The sequence below is a fragment of the Ostrinia nubilalis genome, chromosome 22 (assembly GCF_963855985.1).
Source record: "Ostrinia nubilalis chromosome 22, ilOstNubi1.1, whole genome shotgun sequence".
Taxonomy (NCBI): domain Eukaryota; kingdom Metazoa; phylum Arthropoda; class Insecta; order Lepidoptera; family Crambidae; genus Ostrinia; species Ostrinia nubilalis.
In genome coordinates this window covers 9,459,084-9,485,855 of record NC_087109.1, presented here as the reverse complement: position 1 = coordinate 9,485,855, position 26,772 = coordinate 9,459,084, and the positions used below count along the sequence as shown (strand labels likewise).

General features: G+C 38.4%; 3 protein-coding genes and 1 long non-coding RNA gene across 4 annotated transcripts; 2 read left to right on the top strand and 2 right to left on the bottom strand.

Moving 5' to 3' along the window:
- The first annotated feature begins 1,409 nt into the window (after positions 1-1,409).
- On the top strand, positions 1,410-1,971 carry LOC135083115 (uncharacterized). Its single transcript, XR_010259541.1, has 3 exons — positions 1,410-1,664; positions 1,753-1,862; positions 1,945-1,971. It is a non-coding gene; the product is annotated as an uncharacterized LOC135083115 (long non-coding RNA).
- Positions 1,972-3,323: 1,352 nt separating this feature from the next.
- Positions 3,324-5,065, bottom strand: LOC135082802 (putative nuclease HARBI1). Its single transcript, XM_063977562.1, has 5 exons — positions 4,548-5,065; positions 4,196-4,477; positions 3,654-4,041; positions 3,440-3,573; positions 3,324-3,350 (listed from the first exon to the last, which is right to left on the bottom strand). The coding sequence occupies exons 1-4, from the start codon at positions 4,800-4,802 to the stop codon at positions 3,443-3,445; spliced, it is 1,056 nt and encodes a 351-aa protein (XP_063833632.1). The 5' UTR covers positions 4,803-5,065; the 3' UTR covers positions 3,324-3,350; positions 3,440-3,442.
- A 2,845-nt stretch (positions 5,066-7,910) lies between these two features.
- Positions 7,911-9,643, top strand: LOC135082764 (putative nuclease HARBI1). The gene is made up of 5 exons (XM_063977530.1): positions 7,911-8,432; positions 8,503-8,784; positions 8,939-9,326; positions 9,407-9,540; positions 9,630-9,643. The coding sequence occupies exons 1-4, from the start codon at positions 8,178-8,180 to the stop codon at positions 9,535-9,537; spliced, it is 1,056 nt and encodes a 351-aa protein (XP_063833600.1). The 5' UTR covers positions 7,911-8,177; the 3' UTR covers positions 9,538-9,540; positions 9,630-9,643.
- Positions 9,644-12,773: 3,130 nt separating this feature from the next.
- On the bottom strand, positions 12,774-26,767 carry LOC135082812 (cathepsin K-like). Its single transcript, XM_063977573.1, has 13 exons — positions 26,683-26,767; positions 26,097-26,199; positions 25,123-25,225; positions 24,056-24,167; positions 23,468-23,600; positions 22,302-22,414; positions 22,127-22,226; positions 21,961-22,038; positions 21,056-21,285; positions 16,433-16,559; positions 15,553-15,655; positions 14,624-14,808; positions 12,774-14,378 (listed from the first exon to the last, which is right to left on the bottom strand). The coding sequence occupies exons 1-13, from the start codon at positions 26,747-26,749 to the stop codon at positions 14,198-14,200; spliced, it is 1,635 nt and encodes a 544-aa protein (XP_063833643.1). The 5' UTR covers positions 26,750-26,767; the 3' UTR covers positions 12,774-14,197.
- Positions 26,768-26,772: the final 5 nt, after the last annotated feature.

The window sequence follows — 26,772 nt, the reverse complement described above, 5'->3', positions numbered from 1 at the left end:
GATGTGGAGATCAACGAGGATCCCGCGCGTGAGCCGCAGAAGATCAAGGTTCTCAAATGCGCGTCAGACGTGAACAAGTATTGCGCGCCCAAGAACATACCTACGAACGAGTGTTGCCAGATAGCGCGGGAAGGTTTCGTGCTGAGCTGCCTGGAGTTGGAAGACACGGTGAGCGTGTATTACCCCAAGGAGAAGAAGTCGCAGCCGTTGCGTGTATCCGTGGGCTGCGTGTGCGTCAAGCAGGATGGCAGCGAAGTTCAGGACGCGACGCCTGGATAAAAGACCTGGGGTTTTCCATAGAGTACCTAATTTATGCCGGTTTCTACCATCAATCCTTAATTTTTAAGTGACCCCTATGGTAACGCATAACAGGAATTTTGTTCCCAAATGCGTTACTTAAAATTAAGGGATTGATGAAAACGGGCATTAATCAAATATATTTATTGTGTTTTATGTTATGCGTTTTAATAAAACGAAGATTAGAAACTTGTATCTTTTTATTTTTTGTTAATAATATATGGGTTTTATTTAGAAAAAAGTCGACAATAAAATTATTAGGAACTGGAAGAAAGTGAACGCAGGTTAAAGCACATTTCTCATTTATGTAGTCCTAATGTTACCTAAAGAAATTGGCAAAAAATACTAAATTATTTCTGTAAAGTATTAATCATGCAGTTTTTTGCAGTATGCAAAAAAATGAAAGAAATAGAAACTCGTATTTCGGAAAATGACTACTTAACCGAACCTAAAAAAATCAACTAAATGTAACATATTATTATATCGGGAACTAAGATTAAGTTCAATCAAAGTTGCCAAAAACGAAAATAAAAAATAATATTAACAATACCAACTATGAGACGAATTAACAAACGTAAGCGTCTTGCCTTCTAGAATTGCTTTTAATATTCTGTCATGACAAACAAGGTAGGTATCTTACCATTTTCCCCCTTCTGTGTTCAACAAACAGATGATAATAATGTCATTTCTTTGTTGCTTACAAGCTTACTTCTTTCACTCATACTACATATCAAAGGCCCCAGGTCCTTCGTTATCTCTTAAAGAGTAAGATAGTCCACGTCTCTACTCAAACATATCGATGCTCGAGTTTTATAATTTCTTTCATATTTACTAACGGTCTTATTCATAATAAAATGCTAATATAGGTTTAAAACCTACATTAGCTAAAACGTTTGATAGGCTTAAAACACTCTTATAAACCTCTGATAAAAAACGTTATTCATAATCGTTTATAAACCTTTGATAGCTAAAACAGAGTTTAATATTTTCTTTCCACAGACTATACAAAAAGAATGAACGAAAACAGCTTTTTTGGTGATTTAACTTGATGGACCATGTAAAATCATAGACAAATCGCAGAAAAAAAAAACAAAAAATTGGCAGCTGTGACGTTTTACTTACTGACATTGACATTTGGCACGAAAATTTAATAAAGTTTTCGGTTTTTTCGATCAACTCCCAAGTTTTATCAAACTTTTATAAAACTTGGGATTGTATGTTCTGGATTCTGTACCTCTTACCCTGTACTCTGCAATAAGCTCTTACGACGACCCGGCTAGTTACATCGGATACTAATTATGTCCATGACGAAGGAGAACAGACCGCCTAAAAGGCAACGATCAGAAAACTGGTTGGAGGAAGATAAGGTAGTACTTATTTTTAGCCTGATAAAGTGCCTACTAATTTTTGTAGCATGGTTTTATTTATGTTTGACGCCTAGTGTTTGCTTTTCAGTATTTGCTGAAAGAGTTGGTGAAAGAAAGAGTAAATGCAATCGAAAATAAAAATACAGACACTAACACGAATAAACGGAAGGTTGCGGCTTGGGCTGATTTACAAACAACGTTGGTACATCTTTTGATTTCTGCCTTCAATATAAAATTTTGCCTTTACCTGTAATTCAAAATCCTGTCATTTCTTTTTCAGGTTTAATTCAATGTGCGCTGGTATGAACCGCTCCATTACCCAGTTAAAATCGCAATGGAGCCTCATAAAAATCAGTGCGAAGAAAGACAAGACCATTGCTAGGCAGGCTCAAATTAAAACTGGCGGTGGTCCACCATTATCAGTGCCTGACGATAGGGCTGATGATATAGCATCTTGGTTGCCCAATGAATTTGTAGTCGATGTTAACAGATTTGACTCGGACTCAAATAAAAGTGAATTAATTAACATTCAAGAGGAGGAATCAACTCAAAATACGCAAGATCAGGAATTGATAAATAATGAAGAAATCCAATATGAATTGGTGGTACTTGATGAAGAAATAGAAGATACACATGCTTGTACTACTAGAGGCATATTGGAAGATAAAGAAAATAAAAAAGTAGAGGCAAAAGAAAATAAAGCAAAACCTAATTTTAAAGCACCAGCAATCAAAAAAAAAAGGAAACTGTTAAACAAAGAAGGCTTAATTGATTTAAGCAAAGTTAGGATTTCCGAAATTGCAGAAACAGAATCAAAATGCCGGATTGAACTGCATGAAGTTCAAATGGAAAACGAACGGAAGAAAGGGAGAAACTTGGATCTTGAGCATCAATTATTACAGGAAAAACTTAAATATTACACTCACATTAATAAAGAATAATAAGTCTTTTGATGTTAAAGTTTTTCAAGTACTAACAGATTCTAAATAATAAGTTAGTTCCTCCCTTACTTCTGTTTGTTTTTAATTTGTATTTTATGCAGTTCCAATCCGCATTTTGATTGTGTTTCTGCAATATATTTAGACGGCTATGAATATGTTTACTAGTCATAACTTAATAAGAGTTTGAGATTACTATTAACTAGCTGTTGCCCACGACTCCGCCTGCGTAGACTACTATTTCTGTAACCTACAGGATCTGTGCATTTTTCCAGGATAAAAAGAAGCCTATATGTTATTCGAGACTATATAATCTATCTGTTTTAGCAATTTATTTGTTTATAAGAATTGAACTGTGATTTTTAGTAAGTAAGTTTAATAATTGTACTTAATTGTACTTAATAATTGTACTTAATTTAATAATTGTAAGTAAGTTTTATAAATTATGGTTATTTTGTTTTAAATGTAGAAGGTTGATAACCTCCGAATAGAAACGTTTATACTTAAGCAATTTCTTTGTTTTAAAGAATTGAACTGTGATTTTTAATAAGTAAGTTTGTTGAAACTAATTGTACTTAAATTAGTGATATAAAGTAATTTGTTTTGAATTTTTGCAGAATAATTGCTTTTTTAAAGAGAACTACAGGTTTTGTTTTTGTGATAGTAACAAATTGGACTGAAAATTGAAATACAGGTATTTTTCAATCAAATATTCTTTTTATTTTCATTAAGATGCCAGGAACAGTATCTGAAAAATTAAAATACAACATTTTCATGAACTCAAATGACATTACATAAAAGTAAATCGTTGGAATTTATCAAAATGTATTTTAGTACCATTCAAAAATGTTGATTTATAAAATTTTGTAGTATCAACTGCGACCTACGCCTCAACAATGAAGGTCGGTTGTCGTGAACACTGTTCTCCGTCGAAAGTTGCGGAGTTACAGGGACCTGCTCCATATGTTGTTCTGAAAAATATTATGAATTTGTCAACATTTTGTCATAAAGATTTGTATTCCTTATGTACAGTCAAATTGATAACATTTACCTAACAATGTGTCATTCATATCAATGGCTATATTATGTAATACAGCCAATGCTATGATCACAGCTTTTCCATTTTGGAGGCTTACTGGTAAGCCATGGAGTAGGCATTGGAACCGCTGCTTCCACACCCCAAAACACCTTTCAACAGTGTTCCTAGTTGAGATGTGAGCATTATTGTATGCTTCTTCTTCTGGACGACTAGGCCTTAAAATAGGTGTAAATAGATATGGCAGAAGAGGGTAGCCCGAATCGCCAATAAGGCGTCCTCTAAACTGCCTATCCTCAAATCGTTGTTTTATATTGCTCTCCATAAAAATTCGACTGTCATGTGTACTGCCTCGCCATCTAGCCACTATATCCATTATTTTGAGGTCAGCATCACAGACAACCTAAAATAAAAAAAACAGTATCCTGTAGGTAATCCATCCAATAATATAGTGTTGAATGTTGCTAAAATTTAGATCATACAAAGTAAAAATTATAGACATTATTAAAACAAATCTTTCTCTGTTGTAAACTGTATAAAATCAAAATATATTTTACCTGAACATTCAGGGAATAATAGCCTTTTCTATTAATATAGTACTGGGCCATGTCACCTCCGGTTTTTTTAATTTTAATGTGGGTGCAATCTATGGCTCCTATCACCCCAGGAAAATTTTTAATTGCTCTAAATTTGGCACTAATTCTTTCCTGCTCTCCTATAGTGATAGGCATTTTGATGAAGGAATTTGCCTTATTCGCGATTGCATGCGCGACTCTGGCGCATATCCGGCTCACTGTCGGCTGACTTAGGCCATGGAGGTCACCAGCATCATCTTGTACCTGAAAATGTATGAAAATAATTATAGCAGCCACGACAAAGGGATAAAATAAAACACTTTTTTGTGCTTACCTCACGACGTCCCCAACATCTTATGGCCACTAAAACTTGCAGTTCAGGACACGTGCCACCACCTCTAGCGCTCTGAACCAGATCATCTTCCACCAAATCTATGATGGTGCGCACTGTGTCCTTATTGAACCTATATTTTATTTTAAAATTTAGGTCCCGCAAATCGAATGGGTTGCTTCGTTGGCGGTAGAGCTTTCTACGTCGCGCTGGGTCGGCATTATTGGCTAAATGCACAATTGCATTTATAGCATTCATTTTCACAAGCAAGGATCACAGCAAGGATATTTTGAATAAATAAACCAACGAAGTGACATTCATATGAAATGACATTTATAAAAGTTAGGTTAAAATAGGTTTATTAGAGCTTTAAACAAGGCCCGAGCTCTCGATAACTTATCACACAGTTATAAGAGGATTTTAGCGCTAAATGACGATTATGAATAACAATTTTTATCAAACGTTTTATAAACCTCTAATAAGCATTTGATAAAATGTGAAAAATGATTATGAATAAGACCGTAAGAATTTTAAACTCATTCACATTAATATGTACTTCTTCTAAGAAAACCTATTTTAACCTAGGTACTATAAAGTAAAATGACCGTGTGCAAAAAAAGAAACGATGAAGCTATTTTTTTTAACTTGATTTATTCTTTTAAACCATTAATAGACCTAAAAAAGTGAATCAACGACTGGAACTTGTCATATAGCTGTTTCAGGTTGTCATCATTGTCAACTCCCTTGCCATCAGGACTTGAAGCAGGATCTTTAGCAGGACTCGGACCCTTGGCAGGACTTTTGGCAGGACTTTTGGCAGGACTTTTAGGACCTGCTGCTGACTTCGCAGAAGCATGTTTGACTGCGGAGCTAGTGACATACGCCATAACTGCCAAACTTGACAGAATAATTGTATATTTAAACAGATACATTTTCACCTAAGTACATGAGTCTGACACAGGACCGCTTGAAGTGGCGGAAAATAGGTATAAACCTGGCTGTTGGGATAAGACTAAATTTCATTTTGTCCAGTTAACCAAATTTAAAGGCTGTTCGAACTTTTCTTGTTTATGATTTTTCTTGTTCCAGTGATAATTTAATTTTGGCAGAAAATTATAAAACTGCATGTCGATGTCGAATTTCAAGATTTTTTTTACAAATCGTTTCTTGTTTTTATTAAAAAACTGTTAATTGTGAAATTGTTTACGCTTTTATTCCAGTTAATTTAAGTCACGGCGAATAAAACGAAAAAAATAATATATATTTGGAAATAAACAAAAATTAACACCCCGATCATCCATGAAATCGATCACGTTTTTAATTCAATTTGATGTTTTATTCAATACCGCATCTACGGAATACACCCCGTAGCAATTTGCAATCTTTTAATGCAAATAATTTTAACTTAAAAATGTACAAAGACTTCTATGAAAATTATAGCTTTGCTGTATTGAGATATTGGTCAATGCTCACCACTAAGTTGTTGACCTTCAAAACTCAAATCTTCTATTACTTACTGTCTCCAGTATTGTATTAACCTCAATTGATAGAATCCAATACACATAAACTACATAATGCCCATGTTACAAGTTTTGCTCGTTGAAACGGCGCTATAATGTCCGCTAAGTTTAAAGCAAGATCTAAATAGCTATAATATTATGAATACTATACTCATAGCGCTCTCAGACCAAACAATTTAACAACCCAACGTACTAACTAGATTTTGTGAAGACTATAATATACATCATTGGATGTCAATCCTTATAGGACCTGACTTACTGAAGCGGTACCCCGAGGCGACATTATAGCGCCATTTCTGCGAGCAAATCCTACTGTTCCATCTATTTATTATTCAGGAATTTGATGTATGAAACATAGGTTTCATTTTCGGTTTAATAAAATGTTCTTTTCTTCTTTTTTACCCGACTACGGCAAAGCAAAAGGAGGGTTATTGCTTTCATCATCATCATCATTTCAGCCACATGACGTCCACTGCTGAATATAGGACTCCCCCAATGACTTCCACATCGCACGGTTGGCAGCGGCCTGCATCCAGCGCCTTCCTGCCACCTTTATCAGATCGTCGGTCCGCCTTGAGAGTTTTTTGCTTTGCCTTCCTTAAATTTCAAATATTACTTATCAAAATCATTCTTATTGTATATTCATATTGTATACATACAGCAATCAACATCCATGAATTGCGTTTTATTAAAAGGGTGCCAATCCCGGGGAAATTACACTGGGTAGTGACGTGTATCTTTTTGAGTAAGTTTCTGTGAGTTGGCATGTTTTTAATTTGGATTATGCTTGCGCATATACGCAAGCATAATCGTCGCACGCGCACGTGTCTTAAAAAGTTGGCCGCCTCGTGCCGAGCTCTATTGCCGGCCCACCTTCCTGCGGCACTAGTCGATATCCAGTGCACATTAAAAGTGCAGTCAAACATATGCAAATTTAACTATCACCTCGTTCCTTCGTTGAGAATAACCAAACATGGACTCGCGGTCCAAGACACTCGCGATAATAGTGGTGTCGGCGCTGGCAGGGCTTGTCCCGGTAAAACCGTGGACTCCTAGGCCGACAGCGGTGGACATGACCTCGGTGCTGAATAAGACGGTGTGCCCGATCAGTGTAGAAATCGATGAGGACCCCGAGCGCATCCCGCCGAAGATCAAGCATCTGCATTGCGCGAGCGATTCGGTGTTCCACCATTGGTGCATGCATCGTCAGTTGGCCTCCCATGAGTGCTGCCATCACGCGCACAATGACGCGTTGTTGTCCTGCGTGGAGGTGGTGGACACGCAGCTGGTTTATTTCCCAAAGCAGGACCAGAGGCAGCCGTATCGTATATCAGTGGGCTGCGTGTGCGCCATCGAGCCTATCGGCATAGTATCCGACGCGACGCCAAATTAGGCTTAAACCCGCTCCGGCGCGACCACCTCTCCCTGAGGCTGAGCGGGTCCCGAGAGTGTAATTTGTCTAATTATTGCTTAAAGGTTCAGCCAAACCAACGCGATCAGCCGGCGTGCAGCGAAAGCGATCAGACTTAAATGCATTGATCGCCATCGCTGCACGCCGGTTGATCGCGTGGGATCGCGTTGGCTTGGCTGAACCTTAAATTATTCTACTATGCATTTTAATAAAACAACCCAACTCTTTAACTAGTATTTCTTTTACTTTTTTCAAATAGTTAAAAGGTTTATAATTACCTACAGAAAATACACACTCGATAGAAAGTACCAAAAGTAAACATCAATAATTACTAGTACCTAAAATAGAAAGTTGTTAAAAAAAGCAAGGTTACTTTTGGCTTAAAACAAAATCAGTTAATCTGTGTCGCAGTGAAGCTAAGGGCTGTTTAGCATCTTACGGTCTTATTCATAATCATTTTTCACATTTTATCAAATGCTTATTAGAGGTTTATAAAACGTTTGATAAAAATTGTTATTCATAATCGTCATTTAGCGCTAAAATCCTCTTATAACTGTGTGATAAGTTATCGAGAGCTCGGGCCTTGTTTAAAGCTCTAATAAACCTATTTTAACCTAACTTTTATAAATGTCATTTCATATGAATGTCACTTCGTTGGTTTATTTATTCAAAATATCCTTGCTGTGATCCTTGCTTGTGAAAATGAATGCTATAAATGCAATTGTGCATTTAGCCAATAATGCCGACCCAGCGCGACGTAGAAAGCTCTACCGCCAACGAAGCAACCCATTCGATTTGCGGGACCTAAATTTTAAAATAAAATATAGGTTCAATAAGGACACAGTGCGCACCATCATAGATTTGGTGGAAGATGATCTGGTTCAGAGCGCTAGAGGTGGTGGCACGTGTCCTGAACTGCAAGTTTTAGTGGCCATAAGATGTTGGGGACGTCGTGAGGTAAGCACAAAAAAGTGTTTTATTTTATCCCTTTGTCGTGGCTGCTATAATTATTTTCATACATTTTCAGGTACAAGATGATGCTGGTGACCTCCATGGCCTAAGTCAGCCGACAGTGAGCCGGATATGCGCCAGAGTCGCGCATGCAATCGCGAATAAGGCAAATTCCTTCATCAAAATGCCTATCACTATAGGAGAGCAGGAAAGAATTAGTGCCAAATTTAGAGCAATTAAAAATTTTCCTGGGGTGATAGGAGCCATAGATTGCACCCACATTAAAATTAAAAAAACCGGAGGTGACATGGCCCAGTACTATATTAATAGAAAAGGCTATTATTCCCTGAATGTTCAGGTAAAATATATTTTGATTTTATACAGTTTACAACAGAGAAAGATTTGTTTTAATAATGTCTATAATTTTTACTTTGTATGATCTAAATTTTAGCAACATTCAACACTATATTATTGTATGGATTACCTACAGGATACTGTTTTTTTTATTTTAGGTTGTCTGTGATGCTGACCTCAAAATAATGGATATAGTGGCTAGATGGCGAGGCAGTACACATGACAGTCGAATTTTTATGGAGAGCAATATAAAACAACGATTTGAGGATAGGCAGTTTAGAGGACGCCTTATTGGCGATTCGGGCTACCCTCTTCTGCCATATCTATTTACACCTATTTTAAGGCCTAGTCGTCCAGAAGAAGAAGCATACAATAATGCTCACATCTCAACTAGGAACACTGTTGAAAGGTGTTTTGGGGTGTGGAAGCAGCGGTTCCAATGCCTACTCCATGGCTTACCAGTAAGCCTCCAAAATGGAAAAGCTGTGATCATAGCATTGGCTGTATTACATAATATAGCCATTGATATGAATGACACATTGTTAGGTAAATGTTATCAATTTGACTGTACATAAGGAATACAAATCTTTATGACAAAATGTTGACAAATTCATAATATTTTTCAGAACAACATATGGAGCAGGTCCCTGTAACTCCGCAACTTTCGACGGAGAACAGTGTTCACGACAACCGACCTTCATTGTTGAGGCGTAGGTCGCAGTTGATACTACAAAATTTTATAAATCAACATTTTTGAATGGTACTAAAATACATTTTGATAAATTCCAACGATTTACTTTTATGTAATGTCATTTGAGTTCATGAAAATGTTGTATTTTAATTTTTCAGATACTGTTCCTGGCATCTTAATGAAAATAAAAAGAATATTTGATTGAAAAATACCTGTATTTCAATTTTCAGTCCAATTTGTTACTATCACAAAAACAAAACCTGTAGTTCTCTTTAAAAAAGCAATTATTCTGCAAAAATTCAAAACAAATTACTTTATATCACTAATTTAAGTACAATTAGTTTCAACAAACTTACTTATTAAAAATCACAGTTCAATTCTTTAAAACAAAGAAATTGCTTAAGTATAAACGTTTCTATTCGGAGGTTATCAACCTTCTACATTTAAAACAAAATAACCATAATTTACACTATTATTATAAAGGCGAATGTTTGTGACTAGGCATATGTGTATTTACTTTATATCACTAACTAGCTGACCCGGCGAACTTTGTTCCGCCTTAATGGCAATAAATAAGCAGACTTTTTTTAATTTCGAACGGGATAAAAAGTATCCTATGTCCTTCTCCTGGCTCTAAACTACCTCCCGGACAATTTTCAGCTAAATCGGTTCAGCCGTTCTTGAGTTATAAGCGAAGTAACTAACACGACTTTCTTTTATATATATAGATTTAAGTACAATTATTAAACTTACTTACTAAAAATCACAGTTCAATTCTTATAAACAAATAAATTGCTAAAACAGATAGATTATATAGTCTCGAATAACATATAGGCTTCTTTTTATCCTGGAAAAATGCACAGATCCTGTAGGTTACAGAAATAGTAGTCTACGCAGGCGGAGTCGTGGGCAACAGCTAGTTAATAGTAATCTCAAACTCTTATTAAGTTATGACTAGTAAACATATTCATAGCCGTCTAAATATATTGCAGAAACACAATCAAAATGCGGATTGGAACTGCATAAAATACAAATTAAAAACAAACAGAAGTAAGGGAGGAACTAACTTATTATTTAGAATCTGTTAGTACTTGAAAAACTTTAACATCAAAAGACTTATTATTCTTTATTAATGTGAGTGTAATATTTAAGTTTTTCCTGTAATAATTGATGCTCAAGATCCAAGTTTCTCCCTTTCTTCCGTTCGTTTTCCATTTGAACTTCATGCAGTTCAATCCGGCATTTTGATTCTGTTTCTGCAATTTCGGAAATCCTAACTTTGCTTAAATCAATTAAGCCTTCTTTGTTTAACAGTTTCCTTTTTTTTTTGATTGCTGGTGCTTTAAAATTAGGTTTTGCTTTATTTTCTTTTGCCTCTACTTTTTTATTTTCTTTATCTTCCAATATGCCTCTAGTAGTACAAGCATGTGTATCTTCTATTTCTTCATCAAGTACCACCAATTCATATTGGATTTCTTCATTATTTATCAATTCCTGATCTTGCGTATTTTGAGTTGATTCCTCCTCTTGAATGTTAATTAATTCACTTTTATTTGAGTCCGAGTCAAATCTGTTAACATCGACTACAAATTCATTGGGCAACCAAGATGCTATATCATCAGCCCTATCGTCAGGCACTGATAATGGTGGACCACCGCCAGTTTTAATTTGAGCCTGCCTAGCAATGGTCTTGTCTTTCTTCGCACTGATTTTTATGAGGCTCCATTGCGATTTTAACTGGGTAATGGAGCGGTTCATACCAGCGCACATTGAATTAAACCTGAAAAAGAAATGACAGGATTTTGAATTACAGGTAAAGGCAAAATTTTATATTGAAGGCAGAAATCAAAAGATGTACCAACGTTGTTTGTAAATCAGCCCAAGCCGCAACCTTCCGTTTATTCGTGTTAGTGTCTGTATTTTTATTTTCGATTGCATTTACTCTTTCTTTCACCAACTCTTTCAGCAAATACTGAAAAGCAAACACTAGGCGTCAAACATAAATAAAACCATGCTACAAAAATTAGTAGGCACTTTATCAGGCTAAAAATAAGTACTACCTTATCTTCCTCCAACCAGTTTTCTGATCGTTGCCTTTTAGGCGGTCTGTTCTCCTTCGTCATGGACATAATTAGTATCCGATGTAACTAGCCGGGTCGTCGTAAGAGCTTATTGCAGAGTACAGGGTAAGAGGTACAGAATCCAGAACATACAATCCCAAGTTTTATAAAAGTTTGATAAAACTTGGGAGTTGATCGAAAAAACCGAAAACTTTATTAAATTTTCGTGCCAAATGTCAATGTCAGTAAGTAAAACGTCACAGCTGCCAATTTTTTGTTTTTTTTTTCTGCGATTTGTCTATGATTTTACATGGTCCATCAAGTTAAATCACCAAAAAAGCTGTTTTCGTTCATTCTTTTTGTATAGTCTGTGGAAAGAAAATATTAAACTCTGTTTTAGCTATCAAAGGTTTGTAAACGATTATGAATAACGTTTTTTATCAGAGGTTTATAAGAGTGTTTTAAGCCTATCAAACGTTTTAGCTAATGTAGGTTTTAAACCTATATTAGCATTTTATTATGAATAAGACCGTTAGTATTGTCACAGAGATGGTAAGAGGCTGTGTGCGCTATAAAAAAATCACCTTAGAGCTTATTCCCTGAGTTGTGAGAACACACAATTATGTTTTTGAAATTCGAACGGATCGGGTTTTGGCGGGACACTGCAAAAGAGATGTTCTTGTGAACGTTCATATTAAAACGGAATCCTGCAAAAAACATTTTCAGAAAAAGACGGGATGTCACCGTGGGAACAAGCCCATATCAACTTTGTTGATCTTCATGTTGCTTCTAAAATTAGCTGCCAAAATTCTCAAAACTTCAATTGAGTCCCATACAAACAGTACCCCGCCGCGACATTAATATCGCTATTTCCACAAGCAACCTTATCTCTGTCGAACTTGATGGCTCAACGATAAGTTATAGCTTAGGTACCTACTATTTTTGAATTTTGAAATCTTCACTTTCCATTTTTAGCGTTGGGATTTTATTTTAATTTAATCTACATAATATGGTTGAGACAAAAATTTAAATTATAGTAGGTAGGTAAATATATGAAAGGGTTGCAATGCAATTCTATCCCTTGAATTTATTGAATTTTAATATAAAACTCCTACTTGGCATCCTATTATTCTCACCATTCTTCTTTATTTATTTATTGGCTTAACTGCAATTTCCATTTGTAACCATGAGGTGTGTGCTTAACAAGGATCGGGAAAGGAAATTACTAAGCAAAGAAAAATCTTTTCATGAACCATTTTATTGCAATGGGGGCAAACATCCGAAGTTAACACACGACCACATTGGACAGCCTTTTTTAAATGCTTTTTTTTAAATAATACTATGGCATGTAGTAGTCAGACACATAAAACCAGCTCTATGATTTAAGCAAAGAGGTTTGACAAGGCAGTTGGCAGGCTTTTAGTCGGCCGATAGTTGGTCGGTTGTTTTATCAGTATGAACATTATCGTCTCAGCCAAATGACGTCCACTGCTGGACAAAGGCCTCCCCCAAGGTTTTCCACGTATGAACATTATATGGAAGCACATTACACTGATTGGTAACGGCCGATTCATCATACAAATTATAAGCTGACCCAACTATCGGTTGACAAAAAGTCTGCCGCGCGGTGTCTTAAAAAATATCAAAAAGAAAATCTAGAGACAACATGAAATATTTTCTGGATCCCCCAAAGCTTAAATATTGAATATCTATCCGGCATTCTTAGGATCTGGCCCATGTCCATCATGTAAGAGAAACTGCTCCCTTTGAAAGGCCTTCTGTCCATCTGGATTGTTGCAGAAATTGTTACTTGGACCACATTTTTCTTTCTTCACGTCGTCACCGACACAGGTATTGACAATTGCCAGAATTGCCAGAACTGTCAAAAGTATATTCAACTTACGGCGATACATTTTCCATGTGCTACTTATGTAGGTTTACATTTTAAGTTAAATTGTAGCCTTTTTATACTTGGTTGAAGAAATTAGAAACTGGTTGTGTCGAATTTCATGTCATAGTTTATCTTTAACACAAAATTATATTTTTTTATAGCAAATCTTATTTCAAGGCTTAGTTATTGTAATTTATTTTTCTATGCTGTGTGATAGAAGTATTCAAGAAAATAGATCGAGAGAACGAAGCCATTTGTGAGGGAGCCTCTCTACGCTCCACAGTCACCTATGAGTAAGTACGTAATTTACCATAACAAAGAAAACAAATATTAAAGTTTGCACGTGGAATTTATTAAAGTCTCGGTATCCAAAATAGTACATAGCATGGTCATTAAAAGATTGCAAAGTATCTCCTCCAGCGGTATCAAGAAATAAATATAGTACACCAATCACCTCCACCCTTTTTCGTGCAAATCCATTGTGAAGCATCGAGTTTAAAAATAAATAACTACAATACAAGTAAGACCATTAAATGTAATATGTGAAATATATGAAATACATACAAAATAACATTAACCAGTAGATGGATAAAAATCTGAAATAAATTAGTCAAGAGAAAGACTTGAAACGAAGCAATACATATACGATACATTAAGCTTATCAGATGCACTGCAAAAGAGGGTATTTAACCGCAGGAAAAAGACGCTAATAAAGTGAGGTGTGGTAACTTTATTTACTTCTACCGCTATATCATGGGATATATTGCACTTCAATTTAAACAATAGGGTAGTAAGGCGAGTCCATCACCTTGCAGTTGTCATTTAGAGCTGACATGAGGATGTACCCGTCTTGCCCCCAGTTTTCGCCCCAGGAGTTGCGGACGATCCAGTAGGGGGTACCGTCGCGTTCGCCGTAACCGACCACCACTACTCCATGGTTGACGTGTAAGCCATCGCTGTGGATTGAAACAAAAATTAAAATTATTCACTGAGGTTCCAACGCAGCAGTGACCGGAAAACGCAGCGTGGGACGTCCACCCACAAGGTGATCCGACGACAACATAAAGGTAGCAGGAAGGCGCTGGACGCAGGCCGCTACCAATCGATCAACATGGAGATCATTGGGGGAGGAATATGTTCAGCAGTGGACGTCCTATGGCTGAAATAATGATGATGATGATTAGTGTAGAAAAGGTTTTACCAGTTTATGTCGTAGAAGATTCCGTTGGTGTACAAATACATATTTCTCGTAGCACGTATCGCGATGGAGACGGGTCCATACTTCACCAGAGCCAGCTTCAGGGCTTCTGGGTTCCTGGGGGTGACGAGTCCGAAGCCCCGGATCTTGAAGGTGTCGGTCGTGTTGTCAACCTTGCAGTAGCCATCCTGGAAAATGAGAATTTTGAGAAACTAAACTTTGAATGTGATGCATGCATAGGTCTCAAAAACGTTCCTCTATCAACCCTTGTTAAATTCAGAAATATTTAACAACATAATTAGCAATATTGGAAGATTAACTTTTAACAAAACCCAATTTATACCTATTTTGGTAGGGTTGGCACAATTGAATAAATTAAAAATATAAATGTTCTTTTTTTCACATTTTTATTACTTTTTGGTTTTTAATAATTTGTTGTGTCTTTTAATCGAATGATAAATTCTAAATCTAATATAGTTTTTTCCAATAATCCAATGGGAAACCCTCACATGGCATAATTATGAAATGTACAATCTTGCAAACGTGCTAATAATATGTCATTACCAATATTAACAATTTGTACATGAAGATCAAAATATTCGCGAAATTTTTGCTCAAGCAATTCAACAAATGCAATAAAATTGTCAGGAGTTACTAGGTACGTATTATGTGAGAAACTCGAAAACAAAAACAAAACACGCACGACGTTCGAGTGTCGCGTCACGCCTGCACACCCTGAGATTGACCACTGTCTGATCTATGTAGTTTGAAGCGGTTTCGGCTCATACGTGACAAGCGGCCAGTGGAAACGCGCACACACGCGTTGCACTTGTAGTGATGTACCTATGACAGCGCATTCGTATGTAGCTTTGTCTCTGTTCCGTTTCTTTACTCATGTGCTATGTGTCATAAGTAAAAATAAGATTAATTACCTTTTGTCTGTATTCGTACTGACTGTCAAATGGGATGCCATGCTTCAATATGTACTCGTAGGCCTTGTCGAGCTGACCACCATTGCAGCCACTATTTTCGAAGCTAAAAATGATAAAAGAGTAACAATAAATTATTGCCTAAATGATTGTCTTTCATATCTTTACCTAACAACAATCATTAAAAAGATGGTAAGCCTGTGACCTAGATCTAAAATCCAATTACAGCCTGGAATCAACACTTACGCCTTAAGGACATTTCAGTTTGTAATAGTTACTCGTGTTGAGGTCGTAGGTTAAGAAAATTTGCTAAGGCTGTGTTGCCTCACCATAACTTTAACCGAAATAACAACTTTAACCGTTGTTTTTCTATGGTTTGTTATAGTGCGACCTAGGGTAAGAGTTCCGATTCATGATAAATGTTACCATGAGTCTACTTTAGGTGTGCTCGCTAGCGAATGCGTAAAAAAATGACATTACATGATGACTAACTGTAGAGCGCTCCTAGCGGTTACTTTCAATAACTAAGATCTTCATAGATTTTTTTGACGCAATCGCCAGCGAGGTCACCAAACTCGTGGTAAGCACACTTATTTGATGATGATCCATCCGACCGATTTTGGCCATGGCGACCACTCCGACTCCTAGCTGTCTTGGCGGCGCTGGTGTGCCCGAAGATGGCTTACGTAGCCGATCTTCGCGGCAAACCCCCTCGCACAATGAGGGCATCTGAGCACGCCGCCAACATAGTTATTATAGTGAATGGCAGCAGATGGACGGGCCTTCAAGTCATCGCGCTTCGCGTCGAGTTCAGTCGTACGCTGCTCATCGAACTGGATCTCTATGGTGACTATGGTGAGAAGTAACAAAAAGATATGCCTACCCCCAAGCACAGTCTACCAGTGACTGTTCACTGAGATCCACGTTGCGGCCTCCATTGGACTTTGACAGTGCTCCCTCCACGGTGGCGGTGGTAGAAAATGCCCAACATGATCCACATTCACCTTGATCTGAAACGAAAGTACTAGTCACATTTTTTCTCATAAGTCAGCGTAAATAGTTTGTGACATCCAAAGTAGCCATAAAGTTCGCAACACGTTTCATATACAAAGACAAAATACAAAGACGAATCATATACAGCAGAGATAACTAAAGCCCGGTCTGTGAGCAAGCCACCCATCCTTATCGCTCGCGCGTAATTATATTGCTGTCGGGTAAATCCGCGAAACAGTAAAAAACTTATGTTCCGATCGATAAAAAAAAAACTGTTGTAGTTCTGGTAAATTAAACTTCTGAATAACGATTCATACAAGTTTCCACATAAGGCGCCATGATCCATATTGATTAAATACTTCAAGTTATTTCGATAATCAAGAAAACACGCACTAAACGTCATTACCATCACAGTAAAAGTACTGACCTTTGCCGTTGTCTTTTAATTTTTTTTACTTTACCTATACACAGACCAGATTTTGATTATAAATTTAAAATGTACATATTTACCGTGACAAAATAACAAAATTATATTGAAATCGTATTAGCCAATAAAATGGAATCATGAATTGAAATATTGTCACGAGAAATCGTCATAGCCATCGCGGCAGCATCAAAGGTTCTTTAATGCGGCTGCGACGCGACTTATCCCCGCTTGTGTCCGCGCGTCCCACTCTTCAATTCGTTGCTCGTAACAGAACAGAATGCACGTAAAATTTACGCAGCTCCGAGACTTTTTAAACTCCGAAAACGAGAGACACTCGCAGTTTGTCATCGGCTCGCGTCATTCCCATTTTGTGCGATTTAGTAAGTTTAATATATCGATATTTTTCTAATAATTAGCACTTTGTAGCATGTGATTACAATAAAAAAATGGCGATATTGAGGTGTCCCAATAGTGGTGACAATTATTTTTATATAATTTTAAAATCGTTTTCGTCATTACCATTAACATCATTACCATATCATTTAGGCTTATGGTGATGACACTTTGTATATGGTAATGATGACTATGAATGGTATCCTAAAAGAACAATGTAACAAAACGTCCCCAGAACTGTAGCACTTTAATACCTACCTTATAATACTATAATTTTATTATATGACAGCTCAAGTGTGACATGCGTGTCTCAGAAAAAAGTTATATCTAAAATAAAAATCCATAAGCAACCCTGAAAAAATACATACAAAATCACTTTTGACCAACTTCAATGGGTATCACGACAGCTTAAAACCGGCACAATTCGACTCCTGTGACAACTCGACCCCTGCGACAACTCAAACCCTGCGACAACTTGATTTTTTTCAACACAACACTTTTGACTTACTTCAAATGGTTTCACGACTGCTGGACAGTGGCGGCGTAGCATGGGTTGGCACCCGGGGCATAGCACAGCACAGCACCCCCCCGTCATAAGTCCTTAATGTAAGTAAGTTGGGTATACATATAGCGGGGAGGTAAGACACCCCAAAATGGTCCTCCCTTACGCCGCTGGTGGCTGGACCCTAAGACTGCTTAACCCTACGACCACTCGAACCCTCCGACAACTTATACTTGTGACCCTGTGACAAGTCGAACACTGCGACACGTCAACCCCTGCGACTACTCTGAGCATTTATTGTAGATTCTGTTCAGGCATTGATTGATGGAGCTAAATGGTTTACAATAAGTATCATAGTTGTCATCGGGGTCAACTGGACCTCTGTGACAACTCGACCCCTGTGATAACTCGATTAAATTAATTTTAACCTACTTTAAACGAAGGTCGACCCTACAAAAACTTGACCCGGACAACTCGACCCCTACGACAAGTCCAAAATATTCTACTATGATACTTATTGTAAACCATTTAGCTCCATCAATCAATGCCTGAACTGTATCTACAATAAATGCTCAGAGTAGTCGCAGGGGTTGACGTGTCGCAGTGTTCGACTTGTCACAGGGTCACAAGTGTAAGTTGTCGGAGGGTTCGAGTGGTCGTAGGGTTAAGCAGTCGTAGGGTCCAGCCACCAGCGGCGTAAGGGAGGACCATTTTGGGGTGTCTTACCTCCCCGCTATATGTATACCCAACTTACTTACATTAAGGACTTATGACGGGGGGTGCTGTGCTGTGCTATGCCCCGGGTGCCAACCCATGCTACGCCGCCACTGTCCAGCAGTCGTGAAACCATTTGAAGTAAGTTAAAAGTGTTGAGTTTTGAAAAAAATCAAGTTGTCGCAGGGTTTGAGTTGTAGCAGGGGTCGAATTGTCCCTGGGTCAAGCTGTCGTGCCCTTTGAAGTTGGTCAAAAGTGATTTTGTATGTATTTTTTCAGGGTTGCTTATGAATTTTTATTTTTGATATAACTTTTCTGAGACATGTCACACTTGAGCTGTCATAATTATAATAAAATTATAGTATTCCATTCAATTTATTCATTTAAAGATAACAATTATCCACATGGTTAGTAAATGGGTGCCTTATACAACTATGTTAGTAATTTACTTATTATAACATACCACTAATTATCCAACCCGTTCGGTAAGAAGTAGCCGAAGGAAATGTCGGATAAATAGGAGAGTCGTACCTCTCCGCCACGGTCTTCAGGATACTGTTGGGGCTCGCCCGTATCCTACTGAGCAACGAGGCAGTCTTCTTGCATAGGACAGCAAAGAAGCCGTCAGTGTGCGACTGAGCAAACATTTGAAGCGAGGCAAGCCCAACAGCATCCTGAAACCGTTGTTATATTGGACCCGAAGGACGCTAAGCGATTTCTGCGAGTACGTGGTCCACAGGTTTCCCGTGTATAGACTCTGACAGTATGCTTTAAACAGAGTGATCTTGACATGGTCATTACATCGGGCAAACCTGCGAGCCAACATATTACACCTTACTGCCAGCGCCCTTCGTTCCCTCTCGATATCAACATGATCTTTAAGGTCATCAGTAACGTAGTGTCCGAGATATTTAAATTTAGTGGCTCTGTTTAACTTTACCCCGTTAAGCAAGAGGTCGGGTACCACGTTTGGACATTTACTGGCGGCCTTAAATACCATGTATTCGCTCTTCTTCACAATATACAATAAGCCATGGCATTTAGCATACACTTCACACACACCCACCATCTTTCTGAGAGCCCCCATTGTTAGCGCCAGCAGTACCATATCATCAGCGTAGCTTATGTTGTTGATACAAACACCATCTACCCAGCATCCGATACGCATACTGCTAAGGGCAACAATGAGGTCATTTACGTGTAGGTTGAAAAGCCTGGGAGACGTCAGCCCACCCTGTCTCACCCCGCACTGCAACCCATACTCCTCAGAAAAAACGTTAGCCCATCTTACGCTGTTAATCTGGTTAGCATACCAATAATGGAATATTTGTGATACTTCTGACGGGATGCCCTGCCTCCTCATCTTATCCCAAAGGATGTCATAAGACACAAGATCGAACGCCTTGGAGAGGTCGAGGAAGCATGCGTAAATGAGAGTCCCCTGATCCGTGTAGTACCTGACAGTGTGCTTAAGACTAAGGATGGCGCTCTCGGTCGACAGTCCAGGCTTAAACCCGAATTGAGCATCATGTGATTTTAAATATTTATCTAGTAGAGAGTCAAGCACACTGTCAAGGACCTTTGCCGTGATTGTAGCTAGAGAGATCGGTCGGGTATTAGCATGGTCTATCATATAAGGTAGGTATTAAAGTGCTACAGTTCTGGGGACGTTTTGTCCCATTGTTCTTTAAGCTTTGTTTTTAAATGAGAAGGTTTTTTATTAGTTTACGAAAATACGTTTTTTTATTCATTTCTTGTATGTTGACTGTTGTGTAAGTCTAAGTAAGAGTAGCTTGGCATATTTTTCAATCAAAATCCTCATTGGTGTAAATATATATTTTTTCTGATTCTGAATAATATTAGGAACGTAAAAAAATTTTAACTAATGTCCGTATTGTTCCAAATTCAATAAATTCATTAAATTATTGAATACATTTACTTTTATTTCCAACCCATTCTTTAATAGGTACGTGCTTAGCTAGGAAAATAACATAGATAAAATTGGTGTTTAGCTGAACAATTATATCTAAATTTTAGTTTTCAAGTTATTTTAATTTAATGTATTACTATAAAATTATATTTCGTCATCACCATTAACATAAGATCATTACCATTTTAATAAAATCATTACCATTGGGAAAACGTCATTACCATTTTGTGAAAAAATATTTGGACGCTTGTTACTTCTAAAATAACGATTGAATCTAAGGGCCTCACACTGATCTAAAAAGCTCATTGCTTAACCTTTCAGTTTAAGCTAGTTTGCACGCATTCCTGTAAAGTTTTTCAAAAAACGTAAAATAAATCTCGCGGAATCAAATCGGCGGATCCACCCTGTCGCGACTGTGCGACGGGCGCCCGCAGTGAGTGTGCGAGCGCGACAACAACATAATTACGCGCGAGCGATAAGGATGGGTAGCTTGGGGTCATTGGACAAAATTCTACAGGCTCGCAGACCAGACTATAGTAAAACTCACTCTTGATAGGTCCAACATAGCCCAGGAACCTCATGTCATAGCTGTCAGGGAGATCCTCGGCCAGTTCCTTTATTTCTTCGTCGGAGTGGGGGAAGGGCATGGTCCCCACCGCCGTGGGGGACGAAGGCCGAGTGCCGGCGAGGATATTCAGCTCCTCTGGGGTGCGGTCAGCGAAGACGTTCAGCTCCATCTTGTAGCCTAGGTTTTTGAGGTTGTGAGCGCGGATAATTCTGAAAAATGTTTTTATTGTGATTGTGACTAATGCCATCTTTATCGATAGGTCCCCTTAATTAATATTTATTGTCCGTGGTGCATATCTTTTCTTAAAGGTTGTTAACCTTTATTTGTCACCTGTCATCCGCTTTGCAATGGAGGGAAGTCGAACCTTAATTTCGAACTCCTCCTATGTTCTTCTGATTAATTTCGTTGCGGGTCCAATGACAGTTTAACTTTCCCCCGGGACAAACTTGACCTTCATTGGTTGGGTTTTTATGACGGTCAAGCTATAGATCCTGGCTACACAGGAGTTGCAGCGGTGGGAACGAGAGGTGGGAATAATCTCTCGTTCACACCTTTGCAACTCCTTTGAAAGAACCTACAGTTTAGCCACCAGTGAATCCTATCCAGTGAAGGTTGAGTGCTGGGAGCAGCTTGGAATCCCTTTAATCAGAAGATTAAGGAAGGATCTTAACGTAAAGTGACTTCCTTGCTTTGAAAAGGGAGATAGATACATGTAGTAAAAATTGTTTTAAGACTGAAATTCGTCTCCGCCAAATGACGTCACTGCTGTACAAAGGTTCCTTCGAAGAATACATTTCTAGGAGAATTCTCATGTGTTACTGCAGAGTTAGTCACAGTCACCCTTCACAGAAAAAAGATTTTATATCTTTTGCATATCAACTCACTTCCAATTCTTGTGGAATATGGCTTTCCTCATTGCCTGCTCATTTTGCTTGTACGTCTTGCCGTGATGTTTTTTGTAACTGAAAGGACAAAAAGTCTGGTAAATATTTGGGATCAGCAAATTACGAGTAGGTATTATTTAAAGATTGAAATAGAAATTAACGTTACCTGTGGAATGCCTTCTCTACATGAGCAGGGTCATGAGGATGTAAATGATCGATGATGGCTTTAAACTCGGGATTTTCATCAACTGGTTCATTACAGTCTTCTGCAAAATGCATAATAAATTGTTTGATTTTATTGTATTCACTATCAGATCAATTTAGCACAAAGGACCACTTACCATCTTTCAGGGTGACTTCATCAGCAGTAACGATGAAGGTGAACTGCAAGTAGTTCCTGATCATGTTGGCTTGGATGGAGCCGTCTACAAGGTTCAGGGCTTTGGCGATTACCCTGGAAGTTATTAGAACATTATATGAAAGTGGTACACTGAAAACTAGCGTCGTGGCCTTCCCCACCGTGGGCCACGGCATATGCTGAGTGGAGTCCCATTGCGATGGGCATCGCTGTTGCAACAGGGTGGCACTGCTCAGTTCACTTTTTATTTCCTTGTAATATTTATGTGATATTTCTGTCTTTTTTCCGTATACTTTCTTTGTTCTCTAAGTGATGTTCATCGTAATAAATATTTCATTCTTTCTAAAGTCGACAAAACCTTCGTCGGTTTGATCATCACTTTCCATCGGGTGAGACGGAAGCTCGAGCTAACTGCGCACCCGCACATCACCCCACTTTCACCCGTCCGTACCAGAGCGTCGACGTGACGTCACGGCTGCTAGGTGCGCAGTTAACTCAACCGGGTCCGGGTTGTAAGAGCTTCATCGTTGTGGGTAAAAAGGACCGAACCTGTTTATTTCATTAATATCGCGTTTTTTTTACATTAAGGAATCTTTACTGTGCATCCTCAAAAAATCATACGATGTCACTAGGTACTAGTATGTATTTAATCAGCTGTAGGAACATTATAAAGTAGGGTTAAATTGACATAATACTGTGAGATACTGTACCTATGATGTAAAGATGTCAGTTTTTCAAGGGGGCAAAAGAGACCTTAAAAGGCTTCGTAATGCCGCCTTTACAATGACACCGTACTGGCCCAACCGGACATCGACATTTTTACGTCTAGTCCAAATGCCTTTCCAAGGAGTATCGCTCCCATTTTATCTTATTTTCCTCTTTCACTATTCTCACACTCACACACATAATATTAATAAACATCTTAATTTTTTGTAAAATGTAAACTGATTTTTGAAGTTTTGTTGTAACATTCATCATTAACATACTTTATAGGATGCATGTTGTTAGGTTACAATTTAGCCCATAAGTTTACGTGCTATACAATTTGTGAAATCTTAATTGTAATCTGTTTTGCGTCTTTAATAAATAAATAAATAAATATCAAAGTCATTTTCATAAAGATGGATAAAAAAAATCAAAATAACTCACTTGACAGGCACGTCGAAGTCGTAGTCGGTCCTGTACACGTACATCGTTGATTTGACAGTAACATGCTCTTCATCTTCTGACTCTTCTTCTTTTATCCACACTCGCACTGTTCTGCCATTTTCTAGTTCCTCATCTAAAAAATTTAACTCTCAGTTATGTCTGTTGACACACTCATATTGTACATGTGACGTCATGGAAGTCACCTGACAGTTAACTTGACCGAGTTGTAAGTGACTGCTTCAGACGCAGAGGTCTCGAGTTCGATTCCCAGTGGGGGCAGATTTTTCTGTTCGGTTTGGTTGGTGGTAGGCCTTGTTCTAAGTCCGCCTGGCTGGCTACCACCATATTACCTAAGTCTGTCGCCATAACAACAATGTTAACAGCATGATTGTGTTCCGGCAGTTAGAGGTAAGATAGCCAGTTCCTCCGTGGTTAAGGATTCCGGGTGAAGCTCGCTTCTACCTTTGGCCTGATCGTCACTTACCATCCGGTGAGATACAGGCCAAGAGCTTCCTCGTTGTGGATAAAAAAAAAGAAATAAAAAAGTTAGCTATCAGTCAATCAGCGAAAGCTGTCAAGGATACTCACGCGAATATTCGTAGCCATCAAGATTCGGCAAGAAATCACGCTGCTCGCCCTCAGAGTAGCTTTGGATGCAGATATTCTCGTTCCTCACAGTTTCAGTTGTGATTGGGTGGATCTGAAACGTCATACAGCTGTCAGGGGGGCTATTCCGAAACGCTGTTTACGTAGTTTCGGGTCTATCTGTCACCGTCACTCATGGTGGTATCTCGCTATGCGTGAGAGGGATGGCAGCATTTGAAATTACGGATTACGATTTTCGGAGTAGCCCCCCAGGCCCGGTTTTCACCAAGGCGGAGAAGTCTCAGACGGACGAATTATTTTATAGAATTTTTAGCGGCGCGGAGCGGAGCTGTGCGGTACGGAGAGGAGATGTGGAAACAATAAATCTGATTGGTAATTCAAAACACTTTCCGCTCCGCTGTTCTGTTTCGCTGCTTGGTGGAAACCAGGCCTTACAGTGGTTTATATCGCCGCAGCAAGCACAGGCGTCACTAAAGGCTCTGGTATAAAAAAATGGACAGTAACTAAATTGATTAATAAAAACCTTGCTGCCCCATTGAGTCTTCCAGTTACTTGGCCCACTTTTAGCTTGGTCCACAGGCCAAGTCGATGGATTGATTTTTTTAATATTTGTTCTTCCAGCGACTGGCACTCTAAGATTCTATAGTAGATTTTTGTTGATATTGTGTTCAATTTATTAATAAAAAACATTGAAGGTTATAGTTACTAGAAGAAAAAATATTTAAAAATTCAATCCAGCGACTTGGCCCATGGATCAAGCTAAAATTGGGCCAAGTCACTGGAAGACTCCCCCTTCGGCCGTCATTTCTGCGTACTAAAGTACGGCCAACGAGAAGCGATACCAAATGTAAACAAACCCAATGAACCCGTCTGACTTTGACATATTTTGGCGGGAGAACGAGACATTACGACAAATAAATACACAAGATGGGAAGAGACAGAATATATTGTCAACTCGACAGTCGTATCGACCTTTTGTATCGCTGCTAGTTGACCGTACTTTATGTTCCCTGACCATAGCTACTTCAGCTTCAATTCAAATTACTTACCTCGTATTGATATCCCATGTCGTCATCAGACTCGGCGATGTAGTATATTTTGTTGGTGCCATTGTTGTAGTCGATGCGAGACCTGTTGTGCTCGGCACTGTACCTGTTAAATTATGGTACATTTTCATTGCTGTGAGCCTGCCAGTCATCATCATCATCATCATCATTATCAGCCATAGGACGTCCACTGCTGAGCATAGGCCAATCCCCCAATGACTTCCATAATGATCGGTAGGTAGCGGCCGGCGTCCAGCGCCTTATTTATTTCCTTTATAAGGTCGTCGGTCCATCTTCTGGCCTTGTGGAGCCTGTCAGTAAGTGGCTCTTATTCCTTCAACCCCGCGAATCAAGGTACTCAATCAATTGTTACGCGGTCATATTATGTGACCGCTTGGGGTTTGATGGGGTATTCTAGATTCAAATTCTATAAGCCCATTTTTTCACTCTTTTTCCCTCTTTTCCTTCCCTTTCCCCATTCACTCCCTTTCAGCAAGGAATAGAAGTAGAAAAGGACTAATCCCACTCTCCCCGTGTTAGAGACGTTAGAGACGACATAAAGAGACAAACATGCGATAATCTGTACTCCGTTACTCATCCAAGCGTAGGGAGACAGTAGGCCAAATGATCCATTTGCCTCGGGCACATTGGGAAAGGAAGCTAACAATAGTGACTGAGTTTCTTGCGCTGCTTCTTCTCAGCACTGGCCCATTTATTGTCCCTAATGGTTAATCCCGACGACATCGTAAAGGTAGCAGGGAAGCGCTGGACGCAGGCCGCTACCAATCGATCAACATGGAAAGTATTGGGGGAGGCCTATGTTCAGCAGTGGACATCCTGTGGCTGAAATGATGATGATGAATGGTTAATACTGGGACGTGTAAAAGTGCTTTTTAATTGCATATTTGCAAAAATGAACGAGTTTTAAGGGTGTTCGTGCAGTAAAGATGATAATGTCCATTTTTATTTTAACTTACCAAACTTGGAAGTTCTCAATGAAGGCGTTAACCAGGTCGATATCTTCAGCTTTATAAGAATATTCGGACGGCCATATCACGCTTTCTTCTGGGTCGTCGTTTTCTGGAAGCAAATCCATTAAAAATTTACTTTTTATAATAAACTTAACCCTCCTTCTGGAGCAGTCGGGTAAAAATAGCCAGCCAGCCAGGTCAAAACTAGCTGGTAGCATTTTATATTTTTTTTTAATTTTGCAAGAGCATCAGAAAAAAAAGTGATTGCTGATTAGTAAAAAGACTCCTCTAGACCACAGAGGAATAGTGTTTTAGCTCTCTCGACTCTCGGTTGTGGGTTCAGTTTCCATAAGGGACAAACTAAAAGGGCTTGTTATAAACTTACATACGTCAATGACTGCTAACTGCGCGTATACGACGATTTTGAATGGAAGTAATTTCATACAAATACTTTGTGTGGTGACAAAACGTAGATTTTATTATGTAAAGGTTAAAACAGAAAATAGTTAATAGTATCTAGTTCTTTTGATACACACAAAAAATTGTTTAAAAGAAGTAACTTATTTCCAAATAAGATACAAAATAAACTCACCCACTAAAACGTAGGCAGAACTAGCTGCTATTATTAAAAAAACTAAATAAATTGACCGGGACACCATTTTGGGGCCCTGTAAGCTACCAA

Excerpts from the sequence above, each read along its gene's own strand:
- LOC135082802 (XM_063977562.1), bottom strand. The coding sequence starts at position 4,802 with ATGAATGCTATAAATGCAATTGTGCATTTAGCCAATAATGCCGACCCA. Across the intron at positions 4,042-4,195 it reads ATTATTCCCTGAATGTTCAG|GTTGTCTGTGATGCTGACCT; the intron begins GTAAAATATATT and ends TTTTTATTTTAG. Across the intron at positions 3,574-3,653 it reads TATGAATGACACATTGTTAG|AACAACATATGGAGCAGGTC; the intron begins GTAAATGTTATC and ends AATATTTTTCAG.
- LOC135082764 (XM_063977530.1), top strand. The coding sequence starts at position 8,178 with ATGAATGCTATAAATGCAATTGTGCATTTAGCCAATAATGCCGACCCA. Across the intron at positions 8,433-8,502 it reads GATGTTGGGGACGTCGTGAG|GTACAAGATGATGCTGGTGA; the intron begins GTAAGCACAAAA and ends ATACATTTTCAG. Across the intron at positions 8,785-8,938 it reads ATTATTCCCTGAATGTTCAG|GTTGTCTGTGATGCTGACCT; the intron begins GTAAAATATATT and ends TTTTTATTTTAG.
- LOC135082812 (XM_063977573.1), bottom strand. The coding sequence starts at position 26,749 with ATGGTGTCCCGGTCAATTTATTTAGTTTTTTTAATAATAGCAGCTAGT. Across the intron at positions 26,200-26,682 it reads TTCTGCCTACGTTTTAGTGG|AAAACGACGACCCAGAAGAA; the intron begins GTGAGTTTATTT and ends ATTTGCTTCCAG. Across the intron at positions 22,415-23,467 it reads GACTTCGACGTGCCTGTCAA|GGTAATCGCCAAAGCCCTGA; the intron begins GTGAGTTATTTT and ends AATAACTTCCAG.